This window comes from Cyprinodon variegatus, unplaced genomic scaffold, assembly GCF_000732505.1.
Source record: "Cyprinodon variegatus isolate N-32 unplaced genomic scaffold, C_variegatus-1.0 Scaffold603, whole genome shotgun sequence".
In the NCBI taxonomy this organism is placed as follows: Eukaryota; Metazoa; Chordata; class Actinopteri; order Cyprinodontiformes; family Cyprinodontidae; genus Cyprinodon; species Cyprinodon variegatus.
In genome coordinates this window covers 241725-255176 of record NW_015151056.1, presented here as the reverse complement: position 1 = coordinate 255176, position 13452 = coordinate 241725, and the positions used below count along the sequence as shown (strand labels likewise).

Here is a 13452-nt window from a genome sequence, read left to right as displayed (position 1 = left end):
CATAAAATAAAGTTTATTAATTAATGTCTAGTGTCACAATGGATCGTTTCATTTGCACCAGCTGCAGCCTCTTCTCCTGGGAAATATTTCCTGGAGTCTGTCCAGGTTCCAATTTCACATTCAAATGGTTCCCTGGCATGTTGTTAGTCAGCCATCATGCTCTTCTGTGTCAGTTCCTCTTGCTAATGTGATCTGTTTCTGTTTTCTGCAGTCGACAGAATCAGCAGCAGCCATGGGCCGGGCCCCGTCACACTTGGCCAAAAACAAAGATGAAAGTCAAGACGCGCTGACGACAAATGGCGAGTTCAAAGACGGTCACACAGAGGAGGACGGGAAGCATGCAGACGTGTCTCAGTTCCCGTATGTGGAGTTCACCGGACGGGACAGCGTCACCTGTCCGACATGCCAGGGTACTGGTAGAATCCCACGAGGTAAAAGCTTGAATTGGAATAGGGATAGAAATATGACTCATTTAAAATCTGAATCATTCCAGTCCAAACTGTTATGGATGATTAAAAAGTTTTATTTCAGAAAAGCTGACTCCAATGTTTTATTCAGGTTTTTTTTATTTTAACTCAAAATGTATGCAAATGTGTTTGAGTTGCACATGAAATTATAAGCACCATCTTGTTTATATTGTGCAGCCATATTCAGCAAGAAACTCTTTACTAGAACTCTTTAATTGGACAATTTAATTATGCGATTGTTTGCAGCAAAGTGCTGATGTCTGCAAGTGAAAAGCCAAGATTTTTTTGTTTCTCTGAGTGAAAAATCATCCTGTTTTTGGTCTGAACCTACTTGTTATCACTGTACCAGGGTTCTCTCCTGGAGGAACCATTGAGGGGGATTGAATTAAATTGCACACAAACATTTTTCTAGAGATCCTCCTTAAGATAACGTGTTTCTTTTTTGACGTCTGAAGTAAAAACTCTCCGGCATGTGGTATGGAGGCAGGCAGGCAGGCAGTGCTGCTTCCAATTAGGCCCTTCGTTATATGCCACTTCTTTCTTCCACTTTCTATGGCCTTCCTAGTACAACTTTTTATCCACGGGATATGTCTGCAGGAAAATGAATTTTAAGAACATTTTAAACCTCTGAGCTGCAGTTACAGTTGCTACTTCATTACTTTTTCTAGTGTAAACAAATCATTCTTCTGGTAGTTGAAAATATACAGATAAGCTTTCCCAACCTGAGCTTCTTGACTTTAACAGTAATTCCTATTTGCTTAAAGATTAACTCGTCAGTGAAAGGCAGAAGTAAATAAACACTGTTCGATGTTAAACTCCTATATTGCTTTGCTTAACAGGTCAGGAGAACCAGCTTGTGGCTCTGATTCCATACAGCGACCAAAGGCTCAGGCCAAGCAGGACGTAAGTCTGAACTCTGTCCTTATTTTATGGATTAGCAGCTTCAGCTCCCTGTCTGAAACAAAAAAAAAAAAAAACTCAGCAGCTGCAGTAGGAAGGGGTATAAAACCATCGTCTGGTTTCAGGTTCCCACTTCTTTTTTCCTCTTTCCTCCAGAAAACTCTACGTCACCATTTCCGTGGCCCTCTGCCTGCTGCTGTCAGGCCTCGCTGTTTTCTTCCTCTTCCCGCGCTCCATCGATGTTACTTACGTTGGCGTGAAGTCTGCATATGTTTCCTATGATCAGGAGCAACGGATTGTCTATCTCACTATTACAGTAAGAAAAAAAACCTGTCAATCATAAAAGTACAGCTGTGAGGCTGCAGTTTATATTCTTTTAACACTTGTGGTATAACCTGGTTGAACTAATCAATGTTTTGGCAGGAAAACTTAGAATATTTTTATTTTATTCTATAAATCCAGCAGCAGATCTCCAGCTGACACATAAAAGCATCTATAACATTTAGAGGTGTAACGGTGCATGTAATGGCAACAAACTGTCATGGTACGGATGTTAGTCATGTGTAACAGGAGCAGGACAAAGCGTATGATCATATAAGGAGAGCACCGTGACTCAGAGGACTGCGTACTGAGTTTAATTACTTCTTGAGGGCCTGACAAAAAATTAGCAGATTAGGGTGCTGCAGGGGTGGGCAATTCCAGTCCCTGGAGCTGGTGTCCTGCAACTTTTAGATCAATCTTTGGTCCAACACACCTGAATCAAATGGCGGAGTTATCTTCTCAGTATGCAGTCAGTTCCCCCAGAGTCATCTCAATCATTGAATTACTTGATTCAGGTGTGTTGAACTAAAGGCACATCTAAAAGTATCAGGATACTGGCCCTGAGGAATTGGAATTGCCCATCCATCGGCTTCTGTCTAAGGCTGGGGTCTTAAACGTTTTTCAGGCCAAGGACCCGCAAACTGATGGCGAGATGGAGGAGTGACCAACTAATAATATATAGTATGAAATTGTGTTATATCCAACTGGTCCTACAGTCACTCAATTACAGATGAAGTAATGTAATGAAATTAATTTCGCCCTGGGATTATTAAAGTATTGCTGATTCTGATTCATGGTAGATGGGACAGGTGTTGTGATTGAAACGATGCCCAGCTTGAAAGAGCTCCTGTGTGTCGCTGAATGTGTGCATTGATGACCGAAAGACATCTTCTGCCTCCATTTATCTGTTTACTTCAGTGTGTCGACTTCATGTTAATGTGTATTTAAATGTTTCAATCAGTGGAAAAAGTTGGAGGGGGGAATGTAAAAAAAGAAAAAATAAAGTCTAATCAACAAAAACTTTCGCGACCCGCATGCAGTACCTCCATGGACCCCGTGTTGAAGTCTATGGCAGCAGATCCATGTCTTTCAGCCTGTGACCCTGACAGTTACCAAGCAACAGATGCATACATGCAACTAGTTCACTCCATCATATTTATGGATACAAAGTGAACATTTACATTCACTTTTAATTTTATTCTTCATAGTATTCGATTATCTAAATTATTTAAATGATGCTGATGAAGATTCTCAGTCATCCAGGTCATAGTCATTCCGTAAGAGTTTAAAAAACAATCCACTGGACTTGGTTTCCAAGATTTGAAGACGTTTCGCTACCTCTCCAGGAAGCTTTCTCAATTCAAATGTCTGGATCCGCAGTGGTTTGAGTCTTTATTAGGGGTGGAACGGTTCACAAAATCACGGTTCGGTTCACGGTTTCGTGGTCACGGTTTTCTGTGTTCGGTTCGGTATATGATGATTGTTACACCGAAATCCCATAAAAATTTATTAAAAAATCCCCCAAAAAATAATAAATTGTAATTATTTTTAATGATCCGCGGAAACCCTGGATCATTTCCGTATGTTTTGCTGCTTTGAATTTAATCATCTCGCGCATGCCCTCTACAATCTCCAAGGAACTCAGAGTGGAGCGGACAGGAGCAACAGCGGAGGCTGTATGCTTTGCTTTGTGCAGGCGGTCTGGAGCGGGGAGGAGCGGAGCGCTGACGGAGTATGTGAGATTTCGGGGTTAGCCTGACATGTTGGTTATGTTGCTGTTAGCATAAACAAACCGTGTTGCACATTGCTTGCACACTGTTGCACTTTTATCCACAACTTTCTTTCCGCCGTCATCGTAGGTCACTCTAAATGCAAAGTGGTCCCATACAGCAGACCTATAAAGTGCTGCTGGCGCGTCTTCCAACTCCTGTTCTTTCCCACTCGCCATACCCACACAATTCTCCACAACAACTGATTTTTTTCTGCTACAGCCGGCTACGCTGCTTCGCTTCTTCTTCTTGTTTACTACTGGTGGTTGGCTTTGGTTGCAGTACTGCCACCTTCTGCTCTGGAGTGTAAACGCTTCGCCTATGAGAAAAAGGAGCTGCGCATGAACCGAACGCAACACATGTGAACCGAACCGAGACAGTCGAACCGAACGGTTCGCATGGTTTTCATATACCGTTCCATCCCTAGTCTTTATATAGACAAGGCCTTGTATTGCTTGGAAACATGCAAATGGAAACCGATTTAAATGATGCTGTTGTGTTTAAACCAACAGAAAATCTATGGCTGTGTCTGAACGTCCGCCCTAACCCCTCCATAACTATAGAGCAGGGACTCTATAGTGAACTCGCTTGACCGACAGTTCGGACAGATGATCACTACTTTTGACTCCGTGTTGGTCATTTGACTCCGGCTCCCCGCACGGTGTCTGTGCCATCTTTTTTTTTTTCTCTTGGCCAAAAAAAACAAATCTATTGATGCTTTTTGAGGGGAGCTCTTGCAAAGCATTCTGGGATGCTAGAATGCCAATTTTCAAGGTGCATTGTGGGTAGGGCTGGGTACCGAACTTCGGTTCTTTTATGGTACCGACCGAAATGCTTCGGTTTTTACAGAGTATCGAAACATGCCTCGTCTTTCGGTACCAAGTAGCGTCATCCAGGAAAAATACACAGGTGGTCCCGCCTACAGCCAGGGTTCATGTGTATCTGTTGTGAACTGGTTGCGAGCGTCGAGGAACCCCTTTAAAATGCCCCCCAGGTCAAAAGTGCGGCTTCACTTTATTAAGACTGATGCCAATAGTGCGCAATGCAATACATCGTGCACGGAAACAATTTAAGAGCAGAAAACTGCTAAGTAAAAAGGTCCTCACAATGTAACAGTGAATATTAGACACTGAATTTTTTTTATGTAAGAGGAAAAATGTCAATGGAAAAATCTGAGCTTAAAATAAAACTCCAGATTTGTAATTTTTTGTGTTGTGTAATTTTCTTTTTCTTCGAATTGATATTATAAAACTGGTATCGAAAAAAGTATCGTTCAGGAACCGGTATCGAAGTGAAGGTATCGGTATTGGTACCGGAACGAAACATTTTTGAACAATACCGAGCCCTAATTGTGGGTAAACTTTAGGTCTTCATTATTCATCGCCTAGATATTGGAACACTGTATAAATGGCCTAACAACTATATAATGGCCCGGCTAGCCTGACTGATATGATGTATATATGACATGTCAGTCTGGTAAAAAGCTGATGGAGCGTTAGGTGGGACTAACAGTGTCAGCCTCATCAGGTTAGAACCAGTCGGGTAACTACAGACGTGATGCAAAAACTCCAAGCAACGCGCTCGACTTTTGTAATTTTGTAGTCTGTGAAACTTAAAGCAGAGGAAATCAAATACTTCCTTTTAAAAAAATAAGTTATGTTAAAGCTGTGCGTTGGAAAGACTTCAACGGTAGTCGGTCTCTTAGGACATCAGGAAAGGCATCAGTAAAACATTGCTCTGTTGCGTTTGCCATCTTGCTGTTAAGCTAGCAGCAATGCAGAGAGTGACGCAGCGTAAAGTCCCGCCTACCGTGCCGTGATTGGTCCAGACAGATCTGTCTGGAATCAACAGGTGCTTTACCTGACTGAAGCTGAGCTCCATGTAATCCCCTCTGGTTGTGCTAGGTTAGCCATGTATAACGCTTATGGCGCACATTTGTACACAGCCATTGGTTTGTATTTAAAGTTGGTTCTTTAGTAGACCGATCCTCCCTCATCCAAACCTCCTCCCCATCAAATAGGGATAATTGGTGTTTTTCTAATTCCTGTTTCTATTATTCAGTTCAGCTTTTCTTTCTTGAATCCCCATAGATGTTCCAAATTAGGCCTTAAAGTTGTGACATACTGAATGAATGTGTTTTCTGTTAGGACCAGGGCTGCAGCCTGCCTATTGGTTGTGGTTAAAGTGGAACCTGTCTTTCCCGTCACACTTGGCACTCACACCGTAAATTTGCGTTCACAAAGTATCTTTATTTTTAAATGCATCAGCTCGGATAAATGAAGGAGAACTCATTTGTTGCTGGTTTAAAACGCGATGCCTGACAAAGACAGTGAAAAGAAGGAATGGGAGAAACTATGTATGACTAATGCAGCTTCATGCTTCCTTTGAAAGAAATGGATGTCAAACAAATCCTGGGGCTAGATGCTTATTTTAGATGGTTATGCTCCAATACAAGATTTTATAGGGGTTAATGCCTGCATAATGGATAAGAGAACATCAACTAAAGTTATGACAAAGTTTTTTCGTGTACATCCGTGTTAATCCCACTTTTTTGTGCGTTTCTTACTTTTCCTTCCAACAGAACACTCTAAACATCACTAATAACAACTACTACGCCATATCTGTGACCAACATAACGGCACAAGTTCAGTTCTCCAAGACAGTAATAGGAAAGACCAAGCTCAACAACATCACAGTGATCATGCCTCTGGATGAACGGCAGGTAAGTTCCACACTCGGCATTTAGCTTTGAAAAAAGAAAATGTCTACAGGGCATTGAGGTTTGTAGGACAGTTCTTTCACCATCAGATGGAACATGCATCATGAATTTGGTCACCTGTGAACAGTTTGCATGTTGGCCAGGATCTCCTTCCCTGGAGGTTTTGAAGCAGAACAAGACCAAGTCTGCTTTCTTCAGGGTAGAAGTGACTCATCATAGCTGTTGATCTCCTTTAACCTAACTAGCAACATTTAGCTGCTTTAATGTAAAAATGGGAGTCAGATCTCCACCAAGCAAGATATTTTGCCCTACACTGTGACTGGCTAAAACTCTCTGGATAAACACCAAAGTATAAGGAAATGTTCATTGGACTGATGCGCACCTTTGGTGGAAAAATCATTAAAATCTGTTCATAACTTCTCAAGTTTTGAACAGACATAAACTTGTTTTTGTTTTTATCACAGATGTAATTTCCCTTTATTTTAAGGTTTGATTAACTGATTGCCATGAGTTTCAAAGTTTTAGACACAAATTTTAGCTTGAATGGAAATAAAGGCCTTGCTGGTCTTTAGAAGTTATTAATTAATCTAATCTTCTGTGTTTTGAAGCTGGATTACACAGTTCCCACCACCATCGCAGACGAGATGAGTTATATGTTGTGAGTATCCATATTTGGATAGTTTTTAATTCTTTATGAATGTGTTTCTTGCTAAACTATTTTTTTTTTTCACCCCTTAGTGATTACTGCACCTTGCCGACTATTAAAGTCCACAACATAGTGGTCATGATGCAGTAAGTATGGTTTAAATCTGATATTTATATCATAGGATTGGTTAAGCCTCATTAGTCAGGGAACGCTCTCACATTGTTTCACCCACACAAGTTGAAGATCCGCCCAGAGCAAACTGAGCTCTCTGCTGTGGAACAGGAGCAGCCTGAGGACCTTTGGTTGCTTGTTGATTTATCCAGACTGACATGCAAACCAGCTTTTACTTTATCCCAGCAAACGTTTCTCCAGAGTTAATTAGCTCACCTAATTTCATTTGCTCAGTCATGCAGCTTGTTTCTAGCCTAATATGATCAAACTGAGCTGTTGTGGAAATTAAAGAAAGACGCAGAGAAAACCAGAACGTCTGCTGCTGCTTTCTATTAGTTGTGCAACTAAACCATAAAATCTATTTGGACAACTTGGCTCTTAAAAAAATGTTTTTAATGGATTTAATATGAGAAAATAATGGATTTTTTTTCAGCTTTCTAAATGAGACTTCTGTATTTTTAGCCTTACAAAAAGCTAAATGGTGTCATAATTCACTGTCATGATTGCTCAAAATAAGTTACGTCTTTGGTATATTTAAATATCAAAATTTTTAGTCCCCTTGAATGTTATAATTTATTAAACTCCTGTAAATTATAATTTACAGGAGCTTAAAATAAAATATTTCATTTTGTTCCTCTATTTTCTGGTCAGTCTGATCTTTGACATTTGAAACATGACTATTCTTTCTAAATATTCATTCTTTTAATCAATACGTTGATTTGTTATAACTGAAAGGAAAGTTTATATTTGGTACTTAAAGGTGTCTAAAGTATTTGTTTAGATTAAGTTTTTTCTAGTCAATAAATTTATGTTTCCAATTAGAGAATTAAATGAAAAATTAGTTTTAAAGATAAACAAGAAAGTAGATGATAAATCAATCCTAGAAAATGTCCTAACTGGCAGTATTAAATTGTGATTCCAGTTTTTATTTTTTTAAATATTCTTTTTTCAAATTTTTTTCCAAGTTGTAAAAAAACATCCATAATTTTTCTTTCAGTCAATCCATCAGTTGGTCCATCTTTATTTTTTTTTTTTTTATAAATGTCTTTAAGTCAGTAAGATTTTTAAAACCGTCTGAAAAAATACATTTAAAATGTAAAACAAAAAGAAAAATGTTGGCATCATAAAGTTAGGGGAAGCCTGGTCATCAGAAACAAGCTAATAAAATCATCCAGTTGTTTTCTGTGGAAGTCATTGTTCCCTCAAACGGTTTTAAACTTCAAAACATTTGATTAGCTAAAAGTTCCAGTTAAGTGTTTTTAATTTCATTTGATTACCACAAGAGGGCGCTCACACACTCTGTTTCAGAGTTATAGACATGGGACTCTAAATCAAGCTTTAATATCTGTCTCCTGTAGATAACTGGCTTTTAACATCTAAAGTTTTGTTTTTTTGATTTTCAGGGTAACAGTAACGACGTCGTACTTCGGTCACACGGAGCAGGTCTCTCAGGAAATGTACCAGTATGTGGACTGTGGGGGGAACACGACCTCCATGCACGGCCATGTGCAGGTCTACCAATAAAAGGGAGAAAAAAAAAAAAGAACCTAAACATGTAAAGCACAGCCCTCTGTGAAAATGGATAAATGTTTCTTTCCTAAAACACTCATCTGGTTTTAACTCCTGCTTTCCTTTCCAATCACACTCTTCACAGTCAGTATTTGTAAAAAAAAAAAAAAAAGTGCTTTAAATGTTGAAATTTCCCCAGGCCGACTGCAAACAGGAACAGAGGATGGAGGAAGCTCCTGGTTGATCATTTTTCATGCTAAACATCCTGGAAAGCAATAGATCTGATGCACTTTAGTCTGATGTTTGTTTAGGAGGAAGTAATGAGTGTTTCAGAAGAGTTTGATTGTTGCATCTGATTATAAACCACTTTACTCTGACGGTAGCTGAGACAAAACCACTGAGCAGTTCTCAGCTACACTTCTTTACCTACCTAACCTCTTTTTATTGTTTTATTTCACCTATGATCTTTTCTATGTGAATTAGTGCAATATTAACCACAACTATCTCGTGTCATTTGTTTGTTTTTCTCCCGTTTCATCAAAGCACAGTTAAAGAGAACTATTTTTAAACTTAATAGATTTTATGGAATAATTAAAAAGATAAATAATGTTGTAAAAGGGAAAATAATGTTTAGGTCCAAACCGACACCTGAGCATTTACAGAAAGCTAAACATTCAGGAAATGTGTTCATTTGCTTTGTTTTAAATGAATCTGAACATACTTTACTCCGATTTAACGGGACCTATGTGGGGAGTGGTGTCATTTGCAATACTATTCTTTTTTTTTTGTATTCACTTGGCACTGTATAACTTTAATCCGTTATAAAATCATTTCCCGTTTCTATCATTTTGATATATATTCTGAAACTATTTCTTTCCCATCTAACTTAATTTATCATCCGGGTTTGATGTTGAAACCTTAATGTGACTTTTCCTACCATTTTTACACCAAATCGTTCTTATAATGATAACAGAATAGATGTGCATAGTTTTTAACATCAGTTTGGTTTTGTGGCTTTCACGCATGAAATTAAAAATAAAATTATAACTATCCTATTAGTTTCTTTGTGCTTTTTGTTTGTTTTTAATGCCACTGGGTGGCGCCAAGTCTAATTCTCCTGCATTTACATATACAGAGAAAATGCACCCCTTTTTTTTTTTTTGTTTTTCAGCCCTAGTCTTGAAAAATGTTTTAAAATCTTGATAAATATGTGGAATTCAGAACAATGTGCCCATTTTCAAACAGTTGAACATTGTTATCTGTTGTTGTATTGTAGAAATTAGAGTAAATTACTTTTTTGACTTGTATTCATACTGTTAGACGTTCAGAAATAATTGGTGCTCGACAACCTGTCTGATTAAGCAGGCAGATTGTCCTTTTCTGGTCTAAAATGGCTCTGATTATTATAGAAAAAAAAAACTTTTTCTGGAGTTAACAGCCCAGTAAACATATAGATCAATAAGAAAAACTATGGTTTTGTTCATCTTTCTTGCTTTTGACATTCTGGGTCAGTGAAACGAATTCAGTCTAAAAACGGTATGCCTTGGTATGTTCACATCTGGTAGAATCATCAGACTGCCAGTTCTCTTGCTCAGTTGGACCCAAGTCAGTAATTGGATCCACATCTCAGCTTGAATATGTGTAAAAAGAAAAACATGCATAGAGGGACATGCATTATATTTAGGAAGAAGGAAATCAATTTTCTTTTATCCTGCAATTGTCTACACTTAAAATCATTTTCTATTGGTTCCCTCCATATAAGGACTTGATTAAATGCTTTTTAAACTCAGATGTATGTTAACATCTGCATTTGTGGTTACAGTATAGGTCGTTTTCTCACCTCTATCCTAAACTTCAGCAAAAAGTTATTCCTCGGAAACACAAAAACAAACTTAAAACTAAACTTTCTAGTTAGTTTTTAGTTAAAGGGTTAAACATTCAAACAGATGCCTAAAACCTCCTGTTATTCTCATTACAGCAGACCTTCCTCCAAACTCCATAGTTCATGTATATGTCTGACATTTCTCTTTAACAAGCTGAGAGGAAATGGATTTCCCACATGTGTCCTCCCTGAACCGGCAGTAACCAATGATGGAAAGCCTCATGCAGAGGCATCTATGCCTGATGTCAGCGTTTTTGCTTGAAGCTACATCAACCTTAAAATTGTAGTTCAGATATAAGTTATATGGTGAGCTGCAAGTTGTCTGGAAATAAATCAAGATTTTTTTCTGTGAAAACTTGTAACATAAAAGCCTTTAAGTCAAATGTCACCATCTTTGGCTGTAACAACTAATCAGAGTAATCGTAATCAATCACTGAAATAACCTTCAACTAATTTGGTAATCAATCAATCATGAAGTGGAATATACAGACTGTTGTTAGAATTCAAACACAGTAGATGACCAATCTAGTATTGAAAGTTTTCTCATTTTGTGTCTATAGAGGAGCTAAAGCTGAAGGTCATGGCAAGAAGGCCCTTCAGCTTCAGTCAACATATACATCTCTAAAATAGTTTTATATTTTGAGATATACTCCTTCTATTTCCTGCCAGAAGCAAACTGACTTGAATGTAAATGATTCTACATGTAAATATTTGAGGTGTGTGAATAATCTGGAGTTTAATACCTCTGTTAATATCTCATCTCCCTAACCCACTTGGTTTTTGTTTTGCGGTTTTCTTGTTGTTTTTTGGATTTTTTAAAGTTGGATTGGGGGCCGGTTTTTTAGTTATCAGGCTCTTCTCCTGCAGAGCCAACTACCAGTGTTAGTCTGTGAGGGAGACACTCTGTCTACTTTTAAGACTAGGCTTAAAACTTTCCTTTTTGATAAATCTTATAGTTAGAGTGGCTCAGGTTATCCTGAGCTATCTCTATATTTATGCTGCTATAGGCTTAGACTGCTGGAGAACATAGGGACCCTCATTTCATTATTTTGCTTCATTCTATCTCTATTCTCACACTCTGCAGAATCTGTTGGTTCAATCTATAACGTTATGCTCCCTCTACTTATTTATCATAGTAGCTTCTCCTCGTCTGTTCCTGTTTGGCTGTGACTCCATCCTGGAGAGAAATATCAGCTGTGCTGCTGCCATTAACACCTTTGTTTCTAGATGTTGGAGATCGGCCTGTTTTTCAGTGTAGTCCTTTTTCTCTGACTGTGACTAACTGGATGTGCTCTCTTCATCCTCTGAAATGGGAGCTGGCCTGGAGCTCATCTGCCTGGCTGTGTGTTTCCTGGAAGGGGCCGCCTTTTACAGCTGCATTTTGTATCTCTGCTTCTGTCTCCTTGAACCCCAGCCGGCCTCAGCAGATGGCCGCTCACACTGAGCCTGGTTCTGCTGGAGGTTTCTTTCTGTTAAAAGGGAGTTTTTCCTCTCCTCTGTTGCTACAAGCATGCTTAGTGTGAGGGATTGCATTCGAGTCAATGAGTCGACGCAATCGACTGGTTTTCCTTAGAACACTTTGAATCAATCTGACTGGATGATCTGGTTGAACTGTAAAGCTCCTTGAGATGACATGTTGTGAATTGGCGCTATATAAATAAACTGAATTGAAATAAATATTAAGAATATCTCTTTTTGTATGCTGCTGCCGGAAAAACTCCATATCTTTCTGCATAATCATACAAATTATTTACAACTTCACAATAATATAGATTAGTCAGTCTACAACAGACCAAGGATTTCAGGAGGTTTAAATGTCCCCTTTTTGACTAACTGCGGCTCACTGAGCTCTTTATGCTGTAATTAATAATGTACTTTAGATTGTATTATTTATTTATTTTTTTACTTTTAGGGCTACGTAAAATTGATGACATGTTCTACTTATAAGAAACCTTTACTGATGAAAACCTCACAGAAACACCAAACTAACCGTTTAAAAGGCATATTTCACCAACTCTGGGCCCTTTAGAGCCACCATTCTCCTGAAATGTCCCCCATGCAGCTGAGAAAAAATGATCCCAACATGCAATCACATTCTTCAATTGCTGAATAGTCATATATATGTTTGATTCAGATGTTTTGGAGCCTGAATGCATCATCAGGTGTCAGCTATAGCATATTGGATTATTAGGTTGGGGATCTGCAATAAACTTTTGGACATTTTTGTTTATTTTTTCACTCTTTTTAGTTTTGCATCAAAACAAGACACAACAACGCATCACCATTTTCCTCAGAGAGCTGATAAGTTCTGACCACTGTGCTCCTCCACCATGGTCAGCTAGCCCCCCCATCAAGGCTCCTCTCCCCGCCCAGTGTGGAGCCTCCTGGCTCCGCTCCGACTGAAGCTACTCTGTGTGGAAAAGCCGGAGCGCCCTTCGCTCCGTTTCCTCCTATTCTGCCGCCCAACTATAGAAAATTATTCTAAAAATGGGCTTTTTGGCTCCTAAATCAGCGCTTTCTGTCTGTAGCTTGTTATTCGCGCTCGTCGGCGTTTGTTCCGCAGGTTCGGACGCGCCGCGCGGTGTCGCGCTCGGGTTCGTCTTCGACCCTGAAGCGAAGTGCGATCCGCCGTGCGAACATGGAGGAGTCTGCATCCGAAACAACACCTGCTTCTGCTCCAAGGGCTATGAAGGGGAAAGATGCCAGTACGGTGAGATCATTTGGACCGGTCAGAAGAACAGTCTAGTACGGCTGGTGGTAAAGCATCTAGCAGCACCTCAATTATGGACATTCAATGCATTTAATTCACTTTTTAAAGAGAATTTAAAGAGTCATCCATGAATTCTATATAAACCGATCTTCCTTGAAATATGTTTTTATTTAGTTTGATGCATTCTAAAACTATGTCTATTGTTTTATTACCAAACTGTTTAGTCTTCTGCACAGCTTCAGCCCTGCTGTTCATAGGGCTGTTTATTCACTGATGTTTTTAACAAAACTCTGATTATAATTGAGCAGTTTCTTTTGGTTATGTTTAGGGATATCATAGTGAAGGAGCGTTAATGCAA

General features: G+C 39.0%; 2 protein-coding genes across 2 annotated transcripts in view; both read left to right on the top strand.

The window, feature by feature from the left end:
- Window positions 1–215: 215 nt before the first annotated feature.
- Window positions 216–8658, top strand: tmem106b (transmembrane protein 106B). Its single transcript, XM_015392692.1, has 7 exons — window positions 216–431; window positions 1307–1370; window positions 1524–1683; window positions 6039–6179; window positions 6785–6834; window positions 6915–6968; window positions 8397–8658. Exons 1-7 carry the CDS (start codon window positions 233–235, stop codon window positions 8515–8517), a joined length of 789 nt encoding a protein of 262 aa, XP_015248178.1. The 5' UTR covers window positions 216–232; the 3' UTR covers window positions 8518–8658.
- Window positions 8659–12758: 4100 nt separating this feature from the next.
- The window catches only part of LOC107096165 (von Willebrand factor D and EGF domain-containing protein-like), a 2578-nt gene continuing 1884 nt past the window's right edge, over window positions 12759–13452 (top strand). The window contains exon 1 of the mRNA XM_015392695.1: window positions 12759–13180. Within this exon, the coding sequence (XP_015248181.1) occupies window positions 12872–13180 (309 nt within the window). The 5' untranslated portion in view covers window positions 12759–12871. The remainder of the gene's footprint in view (window positions 13181–13452) is intronic.